We start from the raw sequence: 21,673 nt of genomic DNA, 5'->3' as shown, positions 1-21,673 counted from the left end.
GGGTGGGGGGGTAATAAAATGTCAACTCAAAAAAGTTTTCAAAATAAGATAGATGGAAGTTAATCATGTAAAACTTTTCATGGTTACTACAGACAGACAACGCATACTGACAGTAAACATGCTAGTTTCCATCCAGCAGGAGGTTCACTGAACACTGAGGGGAAAATGCAGAAGTTGTGAACCTGTAACAAACCTATCTAGTAGGACAATAAATATGTTTATACCCGTAGAAGTGAAGCAAATGAATGACTAACAAGCTTGATTGTAAAGGAAAATAAATTACTTATAAAAGTAATTTCAACATATACAAAATATAGTAGTTACTTAAAAAAGCATTGTAGTGAAGAGCTAGTTGTTTTAAAGTGAAAGACTTTGATGCAGAGTCGTATGTTCCTAGTGTTGTTCTTGAACATACAGTAAATCATTTGGGAGAAAACTTTTTCACAATTGCTACCTGTCACTCCATATCATGTTTAATGCTTTGGATCCAGCAAAGAGGTAGTTTAACTAAGGCAGTGCAATTCTCATGGTAAGTCTCTATACCTCCTCTACACTGATTGACAGTAAAAACAACATTGCCCCTTGGATGTTATGCGCCAGTGAATGGGTAATAATATCCCTAATCATCACTTGTCCTTATCACTTCTGCCTGTTCGCTGAATCACCCCTGGCCTGAAGACAGTGTCAAACAACCCTGTTTGGCTGGATACAAATTTGCGTCACTTTGTTGCCCTATATCCTCTGTTTCTTTCCCTCAAGTTTGAGTGGATCACCCCACATGAAACAAAGGGTTAACTCACTCACTCCAGCAGCCCTTGATTTTTCAGTGAGCAGTCCTTGACTTAGTTAGTCTCAAAATGTCAAACTTAAAATGTCCTGCTTTCCTTGTGAGACCTAGAAGTTGGGTCCTTTGCTGTAGCGTTCCTCTCTGAGAATAGCCTGGTAGCAGGAGGTGGGGTCACATACGCCATTGGCCCCAGGAGGGCCACGCTTCCCTGGGATGCCAGGGATTCCTGACTTCCCTGGTTCACCTGGAGGCCCTGAGATGCCGTGCCCGTCACTGCCTCTAGGCCCCTGGAGACCTGCAGAGATGGGAGATTAAGACATTAAGAGTGGTATTGTTTATCTCATGTCCCTGACATCCACAGGGACAATCTACAGATTTCTACGTATGTTGATCAACTGGTCATACAGTATGTTGGTCAGTATTCAATTGTAGATGACTGGTATACATTTGTTTGTGAAAACATGAATAGCAGCACTCAACATTCCTACAAGAAGTGGGGGATTCTTACCTGATGGGCCGGGAGGACCTGTCAACCCTGTGTCTCCATCTCCTTTGGACCCCTTTAACCCCATTGGTCCAATATCACCTGCACATAAGAGCATAGCAAAAAAGTCAGCAAGGTTACTTAATCCAAAACCATGGAATTCCAATTCACACCAACAGCAGGGAGAAGTCGAGTTCTTTGACCGTAAATCCCTGTGACCCAAACACTAGCGCAGTGTTACCTTTGTGCCCACGAGGCCCCATCAGGCCTGGCTGTCCTGGGTAACCCTGTAAGCCGGGCGTGCCAGGGTACCCTGGTGTTCCACTGGGTCCTTTGGGGCCGGCAGGGCCCTGCTCACCAGGTGGCCCCTTCACTGTCTCACACTGCCCACATTGACTTTTTGGTGCCATCATCGCCAGGAGCTGCGGCAGCTGATCTGGATAGGGGAAAACAGCACACAATTCTAGCTAGTCTTGTTTCTGTATTGACATACAGTACATAGTTGCAATGTACAGTAAGCCTATTTATTTATTTAGTTTCAGGACTACTGTAGGTGTGTTACGTGTCAAAAATAGCAACTTGTTCTGACTCATGCCCAGACAGTGATTGGGAAACCATGTACATTGCAGAGGATGTGTTTTTTTCTCAAAATTGCAGAAATGAAAGCTGCATTCAGGCCCCAGATGTTTCCAAGGGGCATGTTGCTGTTCACATAGCTCAACAGAATGCTACTGTATGCATACACCTACAGTTACCAACATCGTCACTATTTTGAAATGGCATGGATATGTGCACTTGGTGAAAAAACTAAACAATGGATGATTGTCTAATGCCTAAATTCCTAGCTAGCATTTTGAAGTCTATTATTTGTAACAGTCGAAAATCTTCAAGAATCCATACAACTTATAATGGTCATGCTCATGCATAAAATAAAAATAGCAGGGAACCTACTCCGAAGTACATTAGCGCAAAGCTTCATCAAGTGGTCATCAGTTGGTGGCTTCCCCTGAAAGACAATACATTCACATCAGTATGCTGGTAGTTAATGAGCTGGTAATGACTCTATTGACATTTTCGGGCAAATGGCTTCGACTCAAGATGTGGTCCACTTACAGGTTTGCCTGGGTATCCCAGCTCTCCTGGTTGCCCTGGTAACCCATCTTGTCCAGGAGAGCCGCGAGGCCCAGCAGCTCCCATCAGACCCACGTCCCCGTTCCTCCCTGCCGGCCCTCTGGCTCCAGTATCTCCTGATAGGCCTTTCTGGTGGGGTACAACATCACAGCTAATTCAGTTGGTGTTATAGATAGTTTGCAAACATACAATAATACGAAAACAGACAGCGGTCTGTTGAATTCACTTTATTTTTGAAAGCAATGTCTGTATAGGATGGTGTCATTCTGTTCAATATCTTTTCAATTTCATTGAATATGTGCAATGTGTCTGTTCCTTGTCATAGACCATGAGGTTCTCATGAGAGAGTAGAGGCGACTATGCAGAACTGACCACTAGACACATTTCCATTCTCTTCATCAGACTTTGTTTCTATGTGTTAGCATGGTAGGACAAATCGTGCGATTTGTACGTCTTCAAAATATACCTTCTGTACTATATATATATAGGTGGACTTCTCAATTACTCAGTGTACAAACAAGAAGTTACATTTGTAAATGGAACTTCTACCTATGTCAAATGAAAGGATGAAGTAGAACATCAACTCTAAGATGAAATGAATCAGATCAAACTAATTCAACTCACCTCTCCTTTGCTTCCTTTGAGTCCAGCTTCTCCCTGCAGTGGCAATCATACACAACATAAGGATAAAAAAAACTGAAATAAATGGATGGCCTAAAAGGCAGTATGAATACCCTTTAGTTACAGTATCATGCCTCCTAAACAGAGTTGAGAGGTGAAAGGTTAAACGCTACATACGTCTGCCCCACTGTTCCCAGGCACTCCATTGTTGCCTCTCTCACCCTGGAGAAACAGGAGAGTAAGGGTGGCGATGAAAAACACAATTCAATACTGTTGCTCATAATATAACAAACATTTCAGATTTCCTGTATTATATTATACCTGGCTTCCTTTGGGACCAGGTTCGCCAGTTTCCCCCTGAAAACAATGACAGACATGTTATCTATAGTCAGTCATATGATAACAACAATTAATAAACCAAAAAGCCATACTCTACTCTAGTTAAGTTACTTTTGTAATGTCGTTTATACGTAAGCACTTACTGAATCAAGCATATGTGAAAGTGTTTACAGTTTTGTAATTCATTACCTTGTGACCTTTGAACCCTGGCAGTCCTCTGTCACCAGGTAACCCTTGAATCCCCTGCTCTCCCTCCACTCCCTGGAGAATAAACAGGAAACCCATTCTTTATAATAGCTTCAACAAAATATAACAATTCCACTACTGTATAACAATCATACATGTACATTCAAGTAGTTTGATTCTGTATTTGTGACAGAGAGCAAAATATATAATATAATATAATATAATATGCCATTTAGCAGACACTTTTATCCAAAGCGACTTACAGTCATGTGTGCATACATTTTTACGTATGGGTGGTCCCGGGGATCGAACCCACTACCCTGGCGTTACAAGCGCCATGCTCTACCAATTGAGCTACAGAGGACCACACACTGAAATGAAGCCACACACACTGAACATAACTTATTTCCTTTCCATGTACAGTACTGTAATTTATATTTTATTCTCAGGGGACTTCTACTTGTTAGTATTGAATGGCACAAGGCCAAAAGCACATGAACCATAGGCCTACAGCAGTAAAACAATGATATGTATTGTGAGTTATAATGATGCTGAGAGATATGATATCCCAATTCGAAGTCTTCTGCCTGAGGTGAATCCTGTATGGAAAAAAACAATTTGCAGCCCCCAGTACTAGAATACTGTATATAGTATATTTCACCTATACCCAAACAGCTGAAAAATACTTACTTTCAGTCCAGGTGTCCCAGGATGTCCTTCTGATCCACGCACACCTTGGGCCCCCTACACATGTAGAGACACGTGTTAACAAACACATTAACACTCCCAGAACACACACAAACTACATCACAAAAAGCACATGTATATAATAGAATACATACATACACACAAAGTACATGCAGCTCAGACACACTCACTAAAGGTAGGGGAAATACAGTAGGGGCAATTGTTGAAAATGTATGCACTCACTAACTGTAAGTCGCTCTGGATAAGAGCGTCTGCTAAATGACTAAAATGTAAATGTTCACTGGTTACCTTTGAACCTTCACGTCCATAAATTCCAGGTGGACCAATCGGACCCTGAAGACCCTGTACATGAGTGAAAATTCCGTTTTTAAAACAATGGCATAATCATCTGTAAGGCATAATGAAATGAACCTCATGAACATAATGTGATTTGAATCATGTGAAATTCTGAGGACTAGACTTTATTATAGATCAAAAAGGTGAGACAAAGAGTTACTTTTATCACACCATGATATAGGGACCAAGACAAATGGAAAGATACACAGAAAACAATTGGTGAATAAAATGGTGAGAATGTGAGAATGATTTGAAATCACATGACAATATAATTGTCCCCATGTCCTCATTTGCTTTTCAGTTCTTCTAAAGTGGTCATGTAAGCCACAAGTCGGATAGAAGCAACAAGTTGGCTGCTCAAGAAAAACCACAGTTCAATTCAACCACAGAGTTGCAACATCGTGACATTCCAATTGAGGGCAGCAAAGTGAATAGTTGAGGTTCATCAATGACAAACTTGAATGCACAGTACAGTTCCTGCTTACATTTGTACATTCCTATTTTGTGGAGGATCTCACTCTGAATATTGCAGAGGAGCATTATGGAGCAGCAAAATAATTATTTCATTGTCAATAGGGTGAACATAGTGTAAGAGAAGAAAATATGTAATTATCATCAAGCATACTGTACTTTCAGGTCCGATCAGTCACCTACCTGAGGTCCTTTTGGTCCTACCAGCCCCTCTTGTCCGGGTGGGCCTCTCTCCCCCTTATCAAAAACAAGGTGAAGTCAAGTTTATTCAAAATGCATTTTACATTGTTCTCAACACACTTTACAAGTCTTTACAGTTACTCTTACACTGAATATTGAATTAGTAATTTGCTGTCTTAGCAGGAAGGGCAAAGTCATGATGACACAGAGGATGAGCCAATCAAGTCATTGATGGCGACATGGCCAAATACTGGATTATATTGTCTAAAATGATAAATGACAAGTTTGATCTGTTTATTACCTGAGGTCCAGCAGGCCCCATTTGCCCGGGAAGGCCTCGGATTCCCTATGAAGATAATGACAAAAAACAGAGATATCACACTCAGGACAACGATGAAAAAAACATAGGCAAATATCTATATCAATAAACATGTATAATTTCTACAGCTCTATTTCAGCACAGTTGAGTGTCTCTTAATGCTCTTGAAATATCCTGTAAACTGGAAGAAAGCTGTATGATGATGATTTTGTGCACATGAAATTAGAGGCCCACTTTCTATTTCCATTTCACATGTTTACTCGGCTGGCGGTGACCACAATATCCACCTAGTTTACACCCAGTCAGAGCTTTCACCCATTTCCTACAGTAAGTAATGGCACTCATAGGACTTAGGGAGGGAGCCATGATGATGATTAAAGTTAGCAGAGCGCAACATAAACTGTTAGTTCCACTCCTCCTGATGCATTGCAGGCTTTTAAATTACAGCTGTAGGATGGCTTGGCTGACTGGCTCATTAGGACTTTCATTCATTTTTCAATCCAGTTAGATTTTACTTGATTTCCCCATAAACAGGAACATTGTAATTATAGGCAGAGAGGCACAGCAGAATGGCTGAAGGGCATCTGAGGGCACTGGCCACCACACCTAAGTTCAAATATATTTGTTTTCTTTCAAATACTTTGATTGAGCTTGATTGGAGAATGGCTGAGGTCATGCGATGGCACTGGCTACATTAGCTACATGTTGAGCCACAGGGTTTTATGTTGCGCCAGACCCAGACCACAGACTCTATTTATCAAACTCCTCTTGCTATTTTTGGTGAACACATTAGTTGCTGTATACATGCTCAAACAGACCGGCATCATTTCAATATGTTGTCTGTGACAAGCTCTAACAAACCAAGGCCAGCATTTGCATTAGATTGAGACCAGATAGAAAGACAAATAGTTGTTTATATATCATCTGTCTCCACCTGGTGGCCTTTTAGTGGTCTCTTTAAATTAGTTTCAAAACAGGAAAGATCGTCCCGAGGTGTACTGAGGTGAGAACTGGAGGAGCCGCCAACGTACTAAAGTATTTTTGATTAGCCTCTAGGACTAGGTGTACTTCTGCATTAATCATTCATTTGATATCATATACACCTTGTATACTAAATGGAGAGCAGTGGAGGCTGGTGTGAGGAGCTATTGGAGGAAAGGCGCTCGTTGTAATGGCTGGAATGGAATGCTCAGTTTGGCCAGGCAGCCAGCTCTAGGAAGAGTCTTGGTGGTTCCAAACTTCTTCCATTTAAGAATGATGGAGGCCACGGTGTTCTTGGGGACCTTCAATGCTGCAGGAATTGGTACCCTTCCCCAGATCTGTGCCTCGACACAATCCTGTCTCGGACCTCTACCGACAATTCCTTCCACCTCATGGCTTGGTATTTGCTCTGACATGCACTGTCAACTGTGGGACCTTATACAGACAGGTGTGTGCCTTTCCAAATCATGTCCAATCAATTGAATTTACCACAGGTGGACTCCAATCAAGTTGTAGAAACATCTCAAGGACGATCAATGGAAACAGGATGCACCTGAGCTCAATTTAGAGTCTCATAGCAAAGGGTCTGAATACTTATGTAAATAAGGTATCAGTTTTCTATTTTTTATAAATTTACAAAAATCTCTAAAAACCTGTTTTTGCTTTGTCACTATTGGGTATTGTGTGTAGATTGATGAGTGGGAAAAAACAATTTAATCCATTTTAGAATAAGGTTGTAACATAACAAAATGTGGAAAAAGAGGTCTGAATACTTTCCAAAGACTTTGAAAGAGGAGACTGATTATTACATCATAGTGGTTCTCATAATATTTATATGGTTTGGAAAAAGGGAATTAAGGATGTTAGAGATCACCACTAAAGCTTATTTAGTAGAATAAGGTAGTTAGTGGGTGTAGGCTACGTATGGATTACACACAGATGCTATGAGGTCTTTTTAGCACTTGGCCAAAATTATTTTTAGTGAAAGGTTTAACCCAAAGATAGATTCTACCCAGATGGGGGTGGTTATTGGTGGTCCCTCTGCCAGCTGGTTCAGATTCTGGCCAGGGGCCACAGTACCACACTAAAACATTAGCTATATATTACTCAAGGTTTTCATGCTCCCATTGTGGACAAGGAGGAAATGTGGCTGAAAATATTTATTTGTGGACAGGGTCAGGAGAATGTTTATTATTTTATGTGCTAGATCAATCTGTATTATAATTTTTCTGTCGGATGATAATAAGCATAGACAAATAAGCATAGACATTTTCTTATGTTTAATCGTGTAAATAGTTTCCTATACACCAAGTGTGGATCCTGGGGTCATATATACACCAAGTGTGGATCCTGGTTGGATAGTCCATCTGTAGATGCTCTACAGATGGTCATACTATCAACAAACCATCTGTTGATAAGCAACGCTTGCTAAGGTTAGGGTAAGGTTTAGAATAAAGGTTAGGGCAAGAGGGTTAAGTTTAGGGTTAGGATAAGGGATAAGGTTAGGGTTAGGGATTTTTATTTTATTATTTCACCTTTATTTAACCAGGTAAGCCAGTTGAGAACAAGTTCTCATTTACAACTGCGACCTGGCCAAGATAAAGCAAAGCAGTGCGATAAAAAACAACACAGAGTTACATATTGGGTAAACAAAACATAAAGTCAAAAATACAACAGAAAAAATATATACAGTGTGTGCAAATATAGCAAGTTATGGAGGTAAGGCAATAAATAGGCCATAGTGCAAAATAATTACAATTTAGTATTAACACTGGAATGATAGATGTGCAAGAGATTATGTGCAAATAGAGATACTGGGGTGCAAATGAGCAAAATAAATAACAATATGGGGATGAGGTAGTTGGGTGGGCTAATTTCAGATGGGCTGTGTACAGGTGCAGTGATCGGTAAGGTGCTCTGACAACTGATGCTTAAAGTTAGTGAGGGAGTTAAGAGTCTCCAGCTTCAGAGATTTTTGCAGTTCGTTCCAGTCATTGGCAGCAGACAACTGGAAGGAATGGCGGCCAAAGGAGGTGTTGGTTTTGGGGATGACCAGTGAGATATACCTGCTAGGGCGCATACTACGGGTGGGTGTTGCTATGGTGACCAATGAGCTAAGATAAGGCGGGGATTTGCCTAGCAGTGATTTATAGATGACCTGGAGCCAGTGGGTTTGGCGACGAATATGTAGTGAGGACCAGCCTACAAGAGCGTACAGGTCACAGTGGTGGGTAGTATATGGGGCTAGTATATGGGGCTTTGGTGACAAAACTGATGGCACTGTGATAGACTACATCCAATTTGCTGAGTAGAGTGTTGGAGGCTATTTTGTAAATGACATCGCCGAAGTCAAGGATCGGTAGGATAGTCAGTTTAACGAGGGCATGTTTGGCAGCATGAGTGAAGGAGGCTTTGTTGCGAAATAGGAAGCTGATTCTAGATTTAACTTTTGATTGGAGATGCTTAATGTGAGTCTGGAAGGATAGTTTACAGTCTAACCAGACACCTAGGTATTTGTAGTTGTCCACGTACTCTAGGTCAGACCCGCCGAGAGTAGTGATTCTAGTCGGGCGGGCGGGTGCCAGCAGCGTTCGATTAAAGAGCATGCATTTAGTTTTACTAGTGTTTGAGAGCAGTTGGAGGCTACGGAAGGAGTGTTGTATGGTATTGAAGCTCGTTTGGAGGTTTGTTAACACAGTGTCCAATGAAGGGCCAGATGTATACAAAATGGATAGTGGATAGTTAGTTGAAATATTACTGATAGTCTGTAGAGCATGTACAGATGGACTATCCAAACAAAGTGTTACCGATCCTGGAGTTAGCAAACACTGTGGTTGGATGAACACCACATTTGGAGAAACATCAACGCAAACACCATTACTATTTTGAGTTAAAAGTCCTTAATGTCATTTAGGTTACTTTATAAACCATCCATGGTTTTAGTGTATATTATTGTATATGTTACATTGGAAAAACATAGCTGCTATGATCATTTAAAAGGAGCAGGTAGTAGAATGCATAGGAGTGGATGAGGATGATTAGTAAATGGACTGGCTTAGTGAATGTGTCCAGCTTTTATTTAGAAATAACATTTCATTTGAACAATGATGACTCACCGGAACTCCAATCTGTCCATCACCACCAGGAACCCCAACATCTCCTTTCTCACCCTAAACAGAATAAAACAGAAGTATGATATTCACATACTTGATATACTCTGAAACAGCTACTGTAACGTGTGAAAATATCCATTGAGGTTTGAGACAGATGATCGCCTCAAGCTGGGGGTTGCCATACCCCGTCACTGAGGTTTAAAACTAGCACTCTTATCAAAGATCCCTCTTAACAAAAAATTTGTTCGAAATCCTAACTAACACAACATACACACTATTATGGTGATCATATTTCATTCATGCTCCAAGGCGAGCATAGAGTGCAGCAGTAGAACAGAGTGCACGAGAGAAGAAAGACATGATCCTTCTCAAACACTCATACACCTCCAACATAGGTTTATGATATAAACCACAGTACCCGCTGCTCAATAAGGTTTTCAACAATAAAGGAGGTTTATAGGTCCTGACACACGGAGGGCTGCTTTTGAAGTGCTTTGCCTTCCTGAACATCTAAACAGACACACGTGCCACAAAGAGCCTATCATTAGGAACATAAGAGGTCTGTATGATCTTATGAAAATACTTGGTAAAATTATAATGGCTGTAAATATTGAGGATGACAAGTGTTGATTATGGCTTTCAAAACATGTAACCAACACAGTGTGGGAGATATCTAGAAAAGGAGTTCATATCTACCGTCAAATGTATTGAATGCTCTTCAGTTTTAGCCACGCTAACTACAATTAGTCCAGTGTTCTACATCTCTGCAATGATGCATGTTCAATTACATAAAGGCTAAGGCATAAAAGGCTAAGGCATAAAAATCAAGAAAGACTCTTATCAAAATCTCAAATGACATAGCACCAAAAACTAATGAATACTATATCACAATGTTACTCATGTGATTCACCAAATTACAAGACATTAGTTACATTTTTAAGACACTGGAATCCTATTTTGGAACACTCTTAGTAAAAAGGGTGTTGGATGTTGAATTGGGTTCTTGTCTTGTGTGTTTTAAATATAGCATTGATTACTGTACTCACATTCAGAATTAACATGTTCTGTAATCAGCTGTGTTTTAATTGTGTAACCTTAAATGTATGTTAATTGCGAAGCTCACACAAGTCAGTCATCAACTTAACCATCAACATAACCTTTCATGTCAATACACGGAATCTGTCTATTTTGATCTAAATGTTGGTGATGCAAAATGAAAGTCTGAAAGACTGTTGAAAATGCTCATGTAAATCACATCAATCACACGTCATGGTCAAAACTTGATTGAGCATGAGTAATAATAATAATAATAATATGCCATTTAGCAGACGCTTTTATCCAAAGCGACTTACAGTCATGCGTGCATATTTTTTTTTTTTGTGTGTATGGGTGGTCCCGGGGATCGAACCCACTACCTTGGCGTTACAAGTGCCGTGCTCTACCAGCTGAGCTACAGAGGACCACGTCACTTAGGTACTTCTTCCAAGATGTCTAATCTCTTCAAAGTATTGTGATTTTTCATGCACAGGAAGGAACAATGTTCCTCCCCATGTGGAACAAAGCATTCTATTTGACATGGATGTTTAGGCAAGATTGTGCAAAGATGAGTATTCCGCTCTTGCTTTTGAGGCTGCGCCTTACTCTAAAACAGGGCTCAAGCCCTGTTCCTGGAAAGCTAGCTTCCTGTAGGTTTTCAATCCAATCCTAATCTAGCGCACTTAATTCCACAGATTATCCATTATATTGACCAGATACTCCAGTGGCCGCTCTAATAATGTTTTTTAAAAAGTCTTCAAAAATGGAAAGCAGTCGGGAGGAGGCAAGATCAGGTGGGAACATTATAGCCAATGAAAGGGCAGATACGCGTGTAAACAACAGGCACAACTTCTATATAAAGTGTTTTTTTCTCAAAGTTGCCGGGATGTCACGTGTCCTACTTATATCAGTACACTCTTAACAACCTAATCATTACTTAACTTCTATTCGATCAAATAAGACACACGTAGCAAATAAGCCATTACGTTTTTTGTTAACCAAATTCAACACTCTCTCATTGACCTCCATACAAAAACTCCTTGCTTGGTGAGTGAAGAACAAAAAAACGGCACCAGCTGGAGAAGACATATTTTGGGCCCAGTTATCCCTCTCGCTTTGCCTCTACCTCTCTGCTGATTCTAATAATTAGCTGGTTGATAATCTGAATCACGTTAGTTACAACTGGTGTTGGATTGAAAACCTACAGGAAGATAGCTCTCCAGGAACAGGGCTAGAGAGCCCTGCTTTAGAGTAAGGCACAGCCTCAAAAGCAAGAGCGGAATACTCATCTTTGCCCAATCTTGCCAAAACATCCATGTCAAATAGAATGCTTTATTCCACATGGGGTGGAACATTGTTCCTTCCTGTGCATGAAAAATCACATGAAAACTTATTTGATTTGGACCTCACAACAAGCTGTTTTCTGAATTACAACAGGAATCATTTGTAACTTAAAACTATGACATTTTTTCCACATAACCATTTTTACTCATCTAGGATAGCAATTACCCAAAACTTTATGGGATTTCACCTCACATGTAACTTTCATTCAAGTTTTACCGGGAATTTTATGCATGCATCTCTGAGCATTTTGATCCAAGTGTAGCCTAGTACTGATAGCCTTTTTTCCTATTGTTGTCAAGGCATGTATGCTGGCTGGTTAAACCAAACCTCTCCGACATCTAAAGTATGGTGTGGCTGGTTTTTACAGCCACTGTGTCCTGTAAGCTTCAGGGCCGTGATTACAGAGTGCAGCAGCCAAGCCTGCTGCAGCGCCATGCCGCACTGTGAAAACCCAACCCGACAAGCAGGCTTTCATCTGGGCCACCACATCAAACCCCCCATCAGTCGGTTAGCTAATCATGCACTGGATCCAGCAGGCTGGAACTGGGGGTGGGACTGGGACTGGGGATGAGGAGCTGGGGTTTTGCTTTAAGAGTTATTTGGGGACCTTGGCTTGTAATCCAAATGAGAGGGAAGGTTGGGAAAATATACACTGCTCAAAAAAATAAAGGGAACACTTAAACAACACAATGTAACTCCAAGTCAATCACACTTCTGTGAAATCAAACTGTCCACTTAGGAAGCAATACTGATTGACAATACATTTCACATGCTGTTGTGCAAATGGAATAGACAACAGGTGGAAATTATAGGCAATTAGCAAGACACCCCCAATAAAGGACTGGTTTTGCAGGTGGTGACCACAGACCACTTCTCAGTTCCTATGCTTCCTGGCTGATGTTTTGGTCACTTTTGAATGCTGGCGGTGCTTTCACTCTAGTGGTAGCATGAGACGGAGTCTACAACCCACACAAGTGGCTCAGGTAGTGCAGCTCATCCAGGATGGCACATCAATGCGAGCTGTGGCAAGAAGGTTTGCTGTGTCTGTCAGCGTAGTGTCCAGAGCATGGAGGCGCTACCAGGAGACAGGCCAGTACATCAGGAGACGTGGAGGAGGCCGTAGGAGGGCAACAACCCAGCAGCAGGCCTGCTACCTCCGCCTTTGTGCAAGGAGGAGCAGGAGGAGCACTGCCAGAGCCCTGCAAAATGACCTCCAGCAGGCCACAAATGTGCATGTGTCTGCTCAAACGGTCAGAAACAGACTCCATGAGGGTGGTATGAGGGCCCGACGTCCACAGGGCCCGACGTCCTCATGTGGCTGGAGTGTGTCAGCAGTTCCTGCAAGAGGAAGGCATTGATGCTATGGACTGGCCCGCCCGTTCCCCAGACCTGAATCCAATTGAGCACATCTGGGACATCATGTCTCGCTCCATCCACCAACGCCACGTTGCACCACAGACTGTCCAGGAGTTGGCGGATGCTTTAGTCCAGGTCTGGGAGGAGATCCCTCAGGAGACCATCCGCCACCTCATCAGGAGCATGCCCAGGCGTTGTAGGGAGGTCATACAGGCACGTGGAGGCCACACACACTACTGAGCCTCCTTTTGACTTGTTTTAAGGACATTACATCAAAGTTGGATCAGCCTGTAGTGTGGTTTTCCACTTTAATTTTGAGTGTGACTCCAAATCCAGACCTCCATGGGTTGATAAATTTGATTTCCATTGATAATTTTTGTGTGATTTTGTTGTCAGCACATTCAACAATGTAAAGAAAAAAGTATTTAATAAGATTATTTCATTCATTCAGATCTAGGATGTGTTATTTTAGTGTTCCCTTAATTTTTTTGAGCAGTGTATATATATACAAAAATACATATTTAGGACACATTTAGCTGATAATATGCCAAGGGGTTCCAAAAATAATTATTCCTTCAATGAATTTGAGTGATAGGATGACCATTAGCCATGATTACCTGCATAGTGACTCACTGCAATTACAAACTACACTCAAAATAATGTCACTCCACCAAGGGAAATATTATCTGTGTACAAGAGATTTTTACAGTTAAATCAATGGTGGCATCCCTGGTGTTTTACAATTTCAGTAAACCAGTTTGAGGTTTAACTTGTACTTTTCATGGTTACAAAGCGCAAATGTCACATCCCTCACAAAACCGTTCCTTCTCCAATTATCAGACAAGAACAAACATCTTAATGGGCCAAGACCTTTATCAAAGCTATTTTACGGGTAAGTGTGCATAGTTTAATAAGCCGGTAAATGGTAGGGTGTCACTAATTTCCACCACTCCAAAAGGAAGGGAGATGGTCCCTGGGCGATAAACAGATGCTGGGGCAGATGCAGAGCTCTGAAAATAGACTGCAGGAACAGAAGCCACGCTCGGCTCCGCAGCATTCACCCCTGCTATTGGAGCCCCAACTCAAGCCAGGCAGGGAAACAGGTTACACATACTACTACTGGAAGCTGAAATGATCCTTTGTGTCCCTGGATCTCCTAGATCCACTACAGATCCAGTGAACACACCACAAAGTTCCCTCAGGAAAAATAAACCTCTTAAGTCTAAGGCTAGTTTACTAGGTACTGACCGGCATATGAGTATTCATTGAATATAGCCTGCATTACAGTAGTTGAAAGCATTAGTTCAAAATCCAATTAAAACACAAGGTTATAGGGTGTAGCTAAAATAAGTCATTATCCACAAATGGGGTAATGAAATTATCCCCATCCACACAACAACAAAAAAATAACTGAACATATATACAGTTCAAATCCAACCAAGGCAATGAACATCAAATAAACATATTATTGTCAATGTTTACAAGTGAACTAACAATTTCCCTACCTCCTGCACCCACCACCTCAACTCTAGAAATAGCTTATACAGACGTTCTGCCACCTAGACTAGCTTGTGGAAGTTTCTTTATATAGAACTATGAGTGAAACTGTAACATTTCAAACCTCCTCCTATGGAACCACCAACTCTAAAGGGAAAGGAAAGATTAACCACAAATATTCCCTCTGAAAACCTCCAAAAACAGATATGTTTGTCCTATCTTGGACCAACATCTCTAACAAGATGTCACTGTGCTCTCAGTCCCTTGCTTGTCACATCTGCCATCGCCTACAGATTATGCCATGTCACTTGTTTATGAAAGTATGTGAAATGAAATATCAGTTCACCTTCACTCCAGCTGGTCCAACAAAGCCATCCTTTCCTGCTGGCCCTGTGTCCCCCTGCACAGAAAAACAACATCCTTTCAGTTATAAAATGCTGTATTGTAACACTGGACTTCCCTCTGACTAACAAGTAAACTGATACTGTACTGTTGTCATTGGATGTTTTGTTGTACAGAATAGGGTTGGGCCAACATATGATTAAATATTGTGATATTTGACACTGAAGTTATATCGCAAAGTGCAAGACGATATATCGTGATGTGCAAGACTATCCTCTATTTGAACTTCACAAATCAAAACTGTTCAGTTTTATCAGTTAGGCTGTATCTATATGTTGAAAATGAAGTTTAAATGAATTAATAAAGCTTTCCCCCCCCCCACCATACTAAGATTATTTAATGAGAATGTGACTTTAATATCGTAAATAAGCACAAAAATGGCACAGTCTGCAATTACCTAGTCATTAACGGCGCAAAATTATTATATCGGATATCGCAATATTTGGAGTAACATATCGTAGAAGAGGTCTCCCCAGATATCGTCCAACCCTAGTACAGAATAATTAGCACTCCTCATACAGCTATGAAGAAGATGCTGTTGAATACCAGACAGTTCCACACCTTACACAGATATGACCATGAAGTTCAGCATACATAATAGGTGTATACAAGCTTACATGTGGTCCATGCTCCCCTGGTGGTCCCTGAGCTCCTGCTTCACCTGGACTTCCCTGTACATATGAAGATGTTGGAGAAAATGTCTTCTGTATTAAAGAGTCAACAAAATATAGCACTACATTCAATTGCCATAAAATATTTGAGAAAAAGTTTGTCTCTTACCTTTTCTCCTGGAATTCCTGTGGCCTCCAATTTAAGTTGTCTCTCAGGTCCCTACAATGGAAACAGTCTTTTTAAACCCTTGTCCATTGGCACCGCCACCATTACATGGTCTTTGAGACCTGACTACCCCTTTGAGTATGTAATGTGTTATTAAAGTAGTCTGAGAATAAGTCTATCACGCGTACAGTACATACAAACACTAAATTAAACTGGATATTGGCATTTTGTTTTTATCATTCATGACTACACTACTTGCACCTGCTTAGTAGTCTGCCTATTACGCTGAGCTGCTCCCACAGCCTGTGTGTGTGTGTGTGTGTGTGTGTGTGTGTGTCTCTATTATTACGCCTTATTAAAGGGTCATGACTCACTGTAGGTCCTGGAGGGCCAGGTCTGCCTTCAAGGCCTGGTGCTCCCGTGTCACCCTGCAGGCAGGATGAATCAGCTCAATCGCAAAGGCATTTCAAAACTACAGTAACATGGTTTAGGCCTGGGGCCTTTAGATCTTATAGCAAGATGAGCCATGCAAAGAATTATGTGATATGAAAATAATTTGTTACAGTATTTTGTGAACCGGTCACATTATGCTTACTTTGGCCCCGTTGAGTCCTGCGTCACCCTTATGTCCTGGTATGCCCGCTTCGCCCTAAGTTGAATAATGAAACCAACATTACAAACAGTGGCAGTAATTATAATCAACCAAATGCAGAAATTGTAGTGACATATATTCACTCACATTGTTCCCATTCTTCCCAGGTTCTCCTGGTATTCCACGTTCACCTGGCTTCCCCTTCACAAGGAAAATGAGCAACAATTGAATTTATCATCAGAATCACCATACTGTATGATTGATCCTCATGTTTTGAAATCAGATATAGGTAAGATAGATAGCCAGTACTCACAGGCTTACCGTCAGGACCAGGTGGCCCCTCCCTCCCCTTCTCACCTCGGAAGCCCTACAGGGTTCAAACAGACAGGCTATAAAGTAGGGATTTACATACAGTTATCCATCTGATGGAGTTTACATTTTGTAGAGCTATTTTGTCATAAATCTCTCAATCAATTTATAGTTTAATTATTTATGATTTAATTATCACCATAGGCCCAGGAAGACCAGGAGGCCCAGGTTTCCCCTGAGGGCAGTTACAGCTCTCCACTGCTGCAGGCTGTCTGTCCAGAGGACACTGGGAGCAGAAAACAGTTTAATATAACAGGAACAACCCAACAAGTGTACAAATGTAATGTAATAATTACAATGTAATGTAAAGACAGACAACTCACCCTGTCATCCTCCTGTATAGAAATAAACACAGAGAGAGATAATGATATGAAGATAAAATTATATTTGGCCCCCCCCGCCTTTAACTGCAACCGTCAGTGACATATGGAAGTAAATGATGAGTCTCGTAGTTACAGTATCATTACACTCACCACAGAGTATATTTCACACGCTGTCTCTTTCTCACTTTGCTCGGGATCACAGTAAAGCCTCAGTTTTTGTATCTCGATCTAAAGAAGGATTCCAAGACGAACATAGCCATGTTACTGTGTCATTATAGTCAACTAAAGTTAAGCTAAATATAGAAGCTCCCTTACAATGAAAGCAAACCATTATTTGTACATATATGGTTATTGCATTTCATCAAGTTTGCTCATCACCCATTGTTACTCACAGGAACAGTTGCTTCCATCTTGACCTTCTTGGCGACCTGTATCTTTCCGTTGATGTAGATGGGAAATACAGGTTCTAGTAGGTGCTCCTCGATCTGCATGTCGTCCAGGTAACAGATGATACGTCTGGGTTTAACGAGCAGCTTCAGCTGGTGCCACTCTGAGTCAAAGAGTCTCTGTAGAAAAAGTAAAACTTACTGAGTAGGTAACTACCACTTCAAAACATAAAGAGCTGGTTCCCCCAGACACAGGTTAAGCCATCCATTTTATATGCTTCTTAGTCCAGCACTAGGATTAATGTGTCCAGGAAACCAGTCCAAAGGTGTTGGGGTCGTTATGTCAGTGTGTTTCTATAGACCTTAATTCCTCTGTCATTGAAAATGACACACTGTTCCTTCTTGTTGACACTGGTGGTTGTGCTGGTGAAGGTGACAGACTTGTCCAGTCCGTTGAGGGTCACAGCGAACTGTTTCAGCCCGTCCTGGGAGAGCACTCTGATCAGGTCCAACTTCACATGGTTGGTGGGGCTCTTCAGGCGCAGAGTGGCCACAAACACATAGGAGGGAGGCAGACCCTCAGGGAAGATGGCCCTGGAGGAACAATAAAAATGGGTTATACTGTATGTAGAAGTGTGTGAGCTGTAAGGAGTTTACTGCCAGAGCATGTGTGTGTGTATAAATGGTCGGTCCCCCTACCTGGTGCTGTCGGTGAGGTCCAGTCGGGGGCTAAGCAGGTAGGAAGCCTCTGACATCAGCGAGCCCTGGACTTTCTTTGCTTTCATGTCGATCTGCATTCTAGACAGCAGCTCAAATCCCTTTACATTCGCTGTTCCAGGGATCTGCATGGGGCACACAGATTCTGAGAGAGAGAGAGAGAGAGACAGACAGACAGAGACATACAGAGCAAGTCAGCTTAGACCACAGTTATTTCATCCTGGAGGTTCATGACACATGCGCTGTGCATTATGGAAATGTCTCAAAATAAGCTATCTAAGCTATCATTACCCTCAGGATCCCAGACTCACCCTCACACAGCTTCTGCTCCATGGCGTCTCGGATGTTACCGATGGCGCTGTAGTCCTCAGCGTAGAGAACATACGTAGAGGGGGGCTTGTTGGCCATGGACACCAGCTCGGAGTTGGTGATCTCGTTGCCCACGCCCACAGCGAACAGGATGATATTCTGGGCCTTGGCCTCCACGGCCGCGTCCACCACGTCGTCCTGGCTACGGCCGTCCGTCAGCACCACGGCAATGCGGTTCCTGGCAGGCTGCGTGCGGTTGGAGGACGGGAAGACGTGCTGCGTGGCAAATTTGATGGCCCTGCCCGTCTGGGTGTTGCCCCCCAGGTAGCCGATGGTGTTGATGGCGCCGACCAGTTCCTGGCTGCTCAGGTGTTTGCCCAGCGGAATCTCCAGACGGGGCGTGTCGCTGTACTGGACCACGCCCACATGGGTGTGACGGGAGCTCACGTCGAAGCCGCTGGTGATATTGACCAGCCATCGTTTGGCCAAGTCGAAGTCTGGAGTGCCCACGCTGGAGGAACCGTCGATTATGTAAACCAGGTCATTTGAAGCTGTGCTACAGCCTGGAATCAAGGAAATAATAAATATTACCCACCACGTGATTCACCTCGCTGGCTACAGACATCAAAACCAGTCTTTATAAATCTGCATTAATATGACAATATTTACATTATAGGCCTGTGTACAGTAGTAATATTAGTTAGAAAGCGCAGGCACAATGTTGATAATTATCATTAATTGCAATACATAAAAATGAATAAAATGTATTTACCTGCTTGAATGTCGACATCTTCCAATAAATTATCTCCCCTCAGATGTGGAAGGAACATCCATGTTAATACTGATCCTAATATCCATGTCTTCATTGTTGATCAACAGTACTGCAAAGTCCTCCTTGAATTAAAATGAAGATGGGGGATACAAACTGTAAAGGCAAAATATATATTTTAGTAAATACGTAATAAGCCAGCAAAACATGATTAAGCCAATAAAAGCAAAACATATAAAATAACTTTCAAAGTTGTATGCGATAAATCAATTTTGCACCCGAAACTGCACTTTGAATAAGTGAACAAGATTGTACATGTTTTACAGGAATATTTATTTGACTTTTGCCCATTACCCCAATACATTTTTGGGAGAAACTTTGACAATTATTAAGACAGTTATCCTTCTCTTACCTTCACTCTTTACTCATCAGCTGCCAATATGCCACTCATCAATGTAAATGCAAACAGTCCTGCAGTAACACAGCACATCTAGATTTACTCCAACAGGCTACTTACTCCCTGCTGTACAAGATGACAGGCTGGAACATAGCTAGCAGACATGAATAGATGTTCCTGGAAGCCTTTTTATACCACACCAAACTGTGACGTGGACTTGAGACTTCTCAATGAGGGCCTAGTGGCTTTGGGTTGGGATGTGGATTATAGGGGAGGGGTTACACCCAGCCTCTGAAGCATGCCTGCCTGCAGCCACCTGTGAGAGGCACTGTAGAGTCAAATCTGCTGCTGAAATTATATGCTGCTTTATAGGTCAAACATACTTGCTTGTTTATCTGGTTGCATTTTGTGGAACAGATGGTTAAAAGACCTTGCTGCTGAATCCGAAGCTCCCATTTTACATTGTGGTAATTTAGCAGACACTCTTATCCAGAGCGACTTACAGTAGTGAGTGCATATATTTTCGTACTGCAGTTAGTAGATCATACAAAACTTAAAATGATGATTCATATAACATCGCAACAAACCTTAGCATTAGCCACCTTCTTCTCCCCTCACAACCTGCTGCTGGCATACTCAACTGGGCCATCCTTGAGGTGTGAATCCCATCTGTCAAATATTTATTTGTGTTTTATTTAAAAAGTCTATCCACGTATACCAATTGATCACATTTTGGCTGAAATGTGTAAGTTACCTAGTAGTGTTTGATAATGCATTTATTCAAGACAAGTGTAGGTCTACACAGTGTTTGGTGTAATCTACTGTAGCAGACTACAGGGCCTAGTGGATTGTAATGAAATACTGCCACCTGTTGACAAAGATAAGAAAACTCATGCATAATAATACAACCCAATTTATTTACATTAATTATATCTAGTTATAGTATCTGAAAACTATATTGTGTGCGAATATATTTCAGTGAATTGCACGTTTAACAGTTTCATGAAACATATAGAAAATAATATATAATTAAATAAAATGTTATAGAATAGAATAATAATGTATTGTGACAGCACTGAAACATTTATTTAAAAAAATATGTTGTTGGCTTTCATGAGAGAATATAACTTGGGTGCAGTGAGGTAGGGTGTACCATTGTCACGACCCGGTTCCCGGTTGGATGAAGTTAGGACCCAGCAGCATCTACTGAAAGATGGGAGGAGTGGCGCAGTGGTCTAAGGCACTGCATCTCAGTGCTTGAGGCGTCACTACAGACCCCCTGGTTCAATTCCAGGCTATATCACAACCGGCCGTGATTGGGAGTCCCATAGGGCGGCGCACAATTGGCCCAGCGTCGTCCGGGTTTAGCCTTCATTGTAAATACAAATGTGTTCTTAACAGATTTGCCTAATTAAATAAAGGTAAAATAATCTTGGCAGCACGATCGCTGATTTTTGTTTTTCAAAATAAGAGTCCCCCCTGCAAAGACACGCTAGACTGGGAATTTAAATTTAATTTGGCACTTTCTAAATAAATTCTGGTATAAATAATACAATATATGTTTAAGTATATCAAATTATCCATTTACTTTTTTCTAAGGTGATTGCAACCACCTCTGAAAAAATGTAAAAAATATATTGTATTATTTATACCAGAATTTGTTTAGAAAGTTTACACCAATACTGGTATGTTGAAAGCTATCGTGTAGGGTATATTTAAATAAATATACTTTTAATAAAATACA

General features: G+C 41.4%; 1 protein-coding gene across 1 annotated transcript; it reads right to left on the bottom strand.

The window, feature by feature from the left end:
• Positions 1–31: 31 nt before the first annotated feature.
• On the bottom strand, positions 32–19,667 carry si:ch211-106n13.3 (vWFA and Collagen domain-containing protein). The gene is made up of 29 exons (XM_045206079.1): positions 19,536–19,667; positions 18,766–19,326; positions 18,437–18,599; positions 18,100–18,331; positions 17,744–17,917; positions 17,502–17,579; positions 17,352–17,363; positions 17,168–17,254; positions 16,973–17,026; positions 16,807–16,860; positions 16,663–16,716; positions 16,442–16,495; positions 16,071–16,121; positions 15,908–15,961; positions 15,235–15,288; positions 9,660–9,713; positions 5,545–5,589; positions 5,247–5,300; positions 4,545–4,598; positions 4,239–4,292; positions 3,552–3,623; positions 3,345–3,380; positions 3,201–3,245; positions 3,027–3,059; positions 2,385–2,531; positions 2,223–2,277; positions 1,513–1,707; positions 1,296–1,373; positions 32–1,082 (listed from the first exon to the last, which is right to left on the bottom strand). Exons 1-29 carry the CDS (start codon positions 19,627–19,629, stop codon positions 895–897), a joined length of 2,886 nt encoding a protein of 961 aa, XP_045062014.1. The 5' UTR covers positions 19,630–19,667; the 3' UTR covers positions 32–894.
• Positions 19,668–21,673: the final 2,006 nt, after the last annotated feature.

This window comes from Coregonus clupeaformis, chromosome 21 (genome assembly GCF_020615455.1).
Source record: "Coregonus clupeaformis isolate EN_2021a chromosome 21, ASM2061545v1, whole genome shotgun sequence".
In the NCBI taxonomy this organism is placed as follows: Eukaryota; Metazoa; Chordata; class Actinopteri; order Salmoniformes; family Salmonidae; genus Coregonus; species Coregonus clupeaformis.
Note: the sequence above shows the minus strand (reverse complement) of the source record. Positions and strands in the feature narration are given on the sequence as shown.